The sequence below is a fragment of the Coffea arabica genome, chromosome 8e (assembly GCF_036785885.1).
Source record: "Coffea arabica cultivar ET-39 chromosome 8e, Coffea Arabica ET-39 HiFi, whole genome shotgun sequence".
NCBI classification, from domain to species: domain Eukaryota; kingdom Viridiplantae; phylum Streptophyta; class Magnoliopsida; order Gentianales; family Rubiaceae; genus Coffea; species Coffea arabica.
In genome coordinates, this window is record NC_092324.1 from 50,739,660 (window position 1) to 50,745,659 (window position 6,000).

The following is a 6,000-nucleotide window of genomic DNA, read 5'->3' on the forward strand; positions in this document are numbered from 1 at the left end:
AAATTTATTTGCTTACATTATCATTACAATTTCCAATACACCTTTTTACCTTCCCAATTACCTTTTTATTTCACATACATCACATCACAAAAAGTGCTACAGTAAAAATATCTCTAATAATTCACAATCCAAACAGATTAGATTAGATGATCTTAACGTAATAGTTCCATTTATTAGTTCAAGTACTTCAATTGGTCATCAAACATGTCGTAATTGTACGTTGTTAAAATTCAATTTAATGCATGTGGATATGAAACGAATTGAGGAATAATAAATTTTCTTCATAATAGCACACTTCATAATAGACTACGTTGTCATGGTGGTTCACAGCAGAGGACAATATCTTGGGTACTGGAGACCCGGAGACGAGTCTTGGACAGGAATAGAATCCAGACGGGGTGCATTCAGCGACGTGAATTATCACAATGGCTGGTGGCCACCACCAAGCCCTTAAGGCTTTGGTGGGGTGGGAGGCAAGGGTTCAAACCTTGCCTCCCACCAAAAATGCCACTCTTGTGGCTCTGCTTCAAATCCAGACGGGTGCGTAGTGCACCCGTCTGATCGGGTGGTGGTTCTGTCCCCATCGGTTCCCATAGGCTCAATTGAGCCTCCCCCGTAGATAGAGTAGGAGTAGGAGTAGGCGTAGAGATGACAATTGAAAAAAAAAAATTACCACAATGGCAAATTCTACGCGATCGGTTTCGGAGGTCATGTTTGGGTTTGGGATGTTTCAGCACCTGATCATCATCCCTCCGTCGCAAAAAATCCCTTTAGCATAGATCCCAAATTCAAGGATGGAACATCCATTAGCAGGTGTAAATTATATCTACCGGCAGAATCATCCCCATCCGCAGCAGGTGATGATCAATTATTTATAGTTGCTCGAGACGGGATCTATGTCAGGGACGACGGGGAATATGGGGGCCGAGAAATTTCGTGTCATCCAATTGGATTTAACCAACGGCCGAGGGGAAGAGATTTCAAGCCTGGGAAATAAGTCAATCTTCGTTGGGCATAATGTTGCATTCTCAATTGATGCCACCACTGGCAGCTTTCCTGGGGTCATTAGGCCTAATTGTATTTATTTTAGGGATAATTTCAGAAACCTCCCCTGGGAGGTTTCTAACAGTCTCAAGGACCTCCCCTGAAGTTCCGAAAATCCCTTATACCTCCCCTAAAACTAAGTAGATAGTTTCAGGTCCAACCCAATTGAGGTGGACAATGAATATAAAATGTGTTTTAGGAGAGAGAAAATAAAGAAATTCCACCTCTGCCCTCAAGATTGTCATTAGTGAGGATGTTTATGTTGAAAATTTCAATGGAATCTAGTTCCTTTGAAATTGCAGGGGGTGTATGTGAAACTGATGGAAAAAGGTAAGGCTGTATTGCAAGAAATTGTCTTCTGGTTCATGCCAACGGCTCTCAAAGCAGTTCTTTGTAACGGTAATAAGAAACAGTTGTGTTGCTTTGGAGCTCTACATAATTGCCAACTGAAGTTGCAAGAGAAAGCAGTGAATGTTGTTGGGTTGTGGCTGAGGTTTCTGCAAAAGTGCTCATACAAGTAGCAAAGCTAAACTACGTACAAACAGATGCACATGGCTTCTTCAAGCCTGGTAGATTCATCATGGAATTCACCAACTTCATTTTCAATAAGAAATAGATATTGCCATTGTCATCGGAAAGCAAGTATTAAGATTTCTGAGAGCAGGAGGAATCCGAACAAGCTATATTTCTGCTGCTCAAATTGCAAATTCTTTCAGTGGTTCGAAGGACCTGAAGAAGGTGAAGTGAGCAACCAAAGAACAGATCAACGTTCAAGCATGCAAAAGGAGGATCAGATACAGTTTGCCAAAGTAGAGCAGTCGAACTCCATTGTGAAATGGCTGCTTATAATGAACCTGTTATTCATAACTATTTACATTTTGTTGTTGATATTGTTTCAGTGGTTCGAAGGGTCTGAAGATGGTCAAGTGAGCAGGCAAAGAGCAGGAGGACATTCAATCATACAAAGAGGTGATCAAGTGCAGAAATTGAATGCTGTCAAGTTCAACTCCATAGTGAAATTGATGCTTTTAATGAACCTTGTATTTTTAGCTGTCTATGTTGTTATGTTGACTGTAAAAGATATCAAATGAGTATTGATTCATAATAGTAAAGAACCAGATTCATTATCATGTGCTTCCAGTTTTGCTTATTGAATACCATATGACAGATTATACAAAAATACAGTGTACAAGTAATAGTGCAAATGGAACTTCAGTCTTCTGTTGAGTAGCACTTTGAGTGTACAATAGCCAAATCTTTCCACTCATGCATCCAGGTTGATACAAAAAGATAAATTTGTCCAAAACATCAGATAACTAATGTTCAGATACCAAAATTAGATAACCAAGACATCAGATATTGCCATTTCTCCCATGTCGACAAGTAATGATCAGATATTCATGTCCTCTGATATCCAAATAACAAAAGACTCTTAATAGATTCTACTAAAAGGTGAAGCTGCTGCTGACATTGTGAGAATCATGAGAAACTGAAGCATTGATGTTGACATCAGTTTGTACTTGGGCACTTCCACTGGGATGTAGTGCAGCAGTATGCATTCCTGCAAATGGTTGAGGTACTGCTGTTGAAGTTTTCCTTTTGGGGTTATATACAACAGATGGAGCAGATTTGTTGGAAGGTCGTCCTCTCTGAAATTGCAGATGAAGTATGTATTAATATATAGGCATGTAAATAAGCATTAAAAGTGCAGCTATCTCTGAAAAAGGATTAAGGAACAAATACCTTTCTCTTAGTAGCATTGGTTGCTGTTTGCAGATTCAAGTCAGCATTCATTAATGGTGATTGAGTTGATGAACTTGGGTTACTGCCTTGACTAGAAACGACAATAGGCACATTGCCATCAGCATGATCCTGCACAAATCAATAGCAAGCATTAGCTCATCAGACAACAGCAACATAAGAAAAGTCTGTTTCTGAATCTAAAAGAATTATAACCCATAGAACAGATCCTGCAAGTCCTGTATTTGCAATTCCCCTTCCTGGCTTTCCTCTAACAAATTGAGTCCCCTGACATGAAAATTAATAACAAATTACAAGCTCGCTTAGCAATTTCAAGTCTCTCAATTAAACCACTAGACTGAACCTTGTTTGTGTTGGTGCTTGTACTCCTTTGTCTCACAGGTGTTCTTTGACATGTTATAGTATTATGTCCAGTAGCTTTGCAGTTGCCACATCTCATAGTGGTTGACCTTTTTGCTTGAGATTGGCTTGGCTCATCAGGCCCTCTCCTTCTATTAACTCTTGGACGACCTGGAGCTCTTCTCAATGGTGGTGGAAAGACAGTTTTTGGTGTGACATCAATTAATGGAGGCCATCTCTTCTCGTGAGGAATTGGATGTATCATGCCACTGTATGTCTTGAGATACATTTCTGTTGAGAAGCAAGGATCACAGTATGTCTCCAACTTCTGTCTTCTGTATACAATTCCAAGTGCAGCATGCTTGCATGGGAGTCTAGACAATTGGAAAGCTCCACAGTCACAAGTTTTCTGGTTCAAACTCACTATAAACGTTCTGTCACCATCAGTAACTTCAAACAAATCCTCACTGGCCATCTGCAATGAACATCTCCTAGAATGTATTACAATTTTCTTGAGCTTTTCTATGATGTTTTTTGGGATAGCAGACGTCCATGTGCAAGCCTTTTGGTACCTTTTGTGTAATTTCTTCATAAAGTTTTTCCTCAGTCCTTCAACAAGTGTCAGTATTGGTTGGCACCCTAAGTCTCCAATCCAAGCATTGAAGGATTCCGTGAAATTGTTTGTGACATGGTCACATTTCAAATCTGTTGAGAAAGCATGTCTAGCCCAAGTAGAAACTGGAATCTTGGATAAGTACCTCCATGCTTCTATATTCATGACCTTGATTCTCTGCATTGCTTGTGTAAATCCAATTGCATCATAACTCTTAGCAGCTTGCCAAAAGAAGGTGCTCAGTAACACTCCAGGGAATTGAGACTTAAAGTTCATGGAAATATGTCTGCAACAGTATCTTCCAATTGCAGATGGCAGCAGCTGTTCATATACAATGTTCACCCCTACATCAAAAGCAAAAAATCAGTCAGCCTTTTTTACCATATCTACACAGCAGGTTGTCCAAATTTGGCGAAGTAAAGTATTTAGTAATACCTTTTGTCTATCACTCATGACAGTTAAGGGACAGTTGTTATCGAATGGTCCAAAGAATTTTTCAAAGAAATGAAAGAACTAACTCCAAGTCTCTTTGTTTTCTACCTCAACAATAGCAAAAGCAATGGAAAATATGCTGTTATTACCATCTAATGCAACAGCAGCCAGCAATACTCCACCAAAACTACCTTTCAAATGACATCCATCAAATCCAACAAAGGATCTACAACTACCTAAAAATCCATCTTTCTGACTTTTAAAGCTAATAAAAAGTCTCAGGAACCTTGGTTCAACTAGTAGATTTGGTCTGTCATAATGAATCTTATAAACATTACCAGGATTATGTTGCCTAAGAAGCACAACATATTTGGACAGTTTACTATATGATTCTGAATGTGTGCCTTCAATCTCTTCTCTTGCCTTTTGTTTGGCTCTATACACTTGCTGTTTGTTAGGATGCACGCCATATTTTAGCATCTCAGCTTCAATGCCCTTTCTTGACAAGTTAGGATAGGTTCTCACAGCTATCAGTTTTTTGGCCATCCAGTCAAAGGTGGCCTTACGATTTTTATTATCCATCACACATGTGTGTTCATGTGTGTATGTCTTAATCATAAATGTTACTGAATTAGCTATAGGGGACGCATGAATCCTCCATGTACATCCAGCAACATCACAGATTGCAGTACACCTGGTTTTCTCATTCTTCAGCCTTTTGATGTGAAATCCTTTTTGGATCACATAATCCTTCAGTGCTGCTCTAAAGGCATCAACATTAGTGAATAACTGTCCCTTCTTGAATTCTATGTCCTCTCTTGGATTGTAAGTCCACATCTTGTTTCTTAGCACTTCTTTTAAAGGGTCCATTTCTTGCTCAGATTCAGAATCTGGTACAATTAGATCACCAGTTTCATTATCATCCAAGTTTTGAAAACTTTCATCACTGCTAGAATTCTCAGACAGAACCATTAGCTCATCACCTATATCATCTTCATTGTCATCATCAAAATCCTTGCTTCCATGATTCATCAGAGCTCGATTCACCCTCATACCCCTCATCCTGGGAGTCAATAACATGAACATTCTGCTCATCAGCAGCCAAGGCAGAATGTTTGTTCTGAATTTCTATGTGCTCACTCTCACCATCAATCTTTCTCAACAACATGACAGGTTGTTCAGTTGGGATAATGTCCATGTTGAACACCTCTATATTTATGACTGGTTGACCTTCATACACACTGAACATATCATGGACAGTTTCATCATCATTCACATTAATGTAAGCTTCTGTTCCCGGTATTGCACATCTCATATGTATAAGAAGATTAATATTTCCAGGCAGTTCATGTAATGCCTTCTCGACAACATCATTCAGCAGATTAATGAAAGTGTATTTTTCAGGATTTATATTGGAAATTCGAACTTTTGTCCCTCCACAATGGAGTACAATGTCATGCACATCACCAGTCACCATCTTACAACATCAGATACACCATTTATGAACTTCAATGTATACAAACATATAATACTATGACAGAGTAACTCCCTAGACCTCATGCAAACCACTTTGTATGATGCATATAAACAGCACCATCACATATGCATGAATACACATTCTAGTTTATAACTATTATAACCAGAAATAATGAAAACATTGTCAGGTGATCATATCAATAACAAAAGCAGAAACGCAGAGCTAATGTAGAAAAATAAGAAGACATGCTCAGTTTCCACACGGTCAGTAACCTTCATCAGCCATATACTACGTAGTATCTAACCTTGCTTTGCTTCAGATGCTCTCAGAACAC

At 39.0% G+C, this 6,000-nt stretch overlaps 1 protein-coding gene across 1 annotated transcript; it reads right to left on the minus strand.

Moving 5' to 3' along the window:
• Nucleotides 1-2,489: 2,489 nt before the first annotated feature.
• Nucleotides 2,490-5,161, minus strand: LOC113705009 (uncharacterized). The gene is made up of 5 exons (XM_027226870.2): nt 4,276-5,161; nt 3,185-4,101; nt 3,001-3,072; nt 2,788-2,916; nt 2,490-2,693 (listed from the first exon to the last, which is right to left on the minus strand). The coding sequence occupies exons 1-5, from the start codon at nt 5,159-5,161 to the stop codon at nt 2,490-2,492; spliced, it is 2,208 nt and encodes a 735-aa protein (XP_027082671.1).
• Nucleotides 5,162-6,000: the final 839 nt, after the last annotated feature.

What these genes read in the sequence shown, in the direction of transcription:
- LOC113705009 (XM_027226870.2), bottom strand. Translation starts at nt 5,161, where the DNA reads ATGGTTCTGTCTGAGAATTCTAGCAGTGATGAAAGTTTTCAAAACTTG. An exon ending in AGAAAACAAAGAGACTTGGA is followed by an intron (nt 4,102 to 4,275) that starts GTTAGTTCTTTC and finishes CTTTTGATGTAG; the next exon opens with GGGTGAACATTGTATATGAA. An exon ending in TTGCAGGATCTGTTCTATGG is followed by an intron (nt 2,917 to 3,000) that starts GTTATAATTCTT and finishes TGATTTGTGCAG; the next exon opens with GATCATGCTGATGGCAATGT.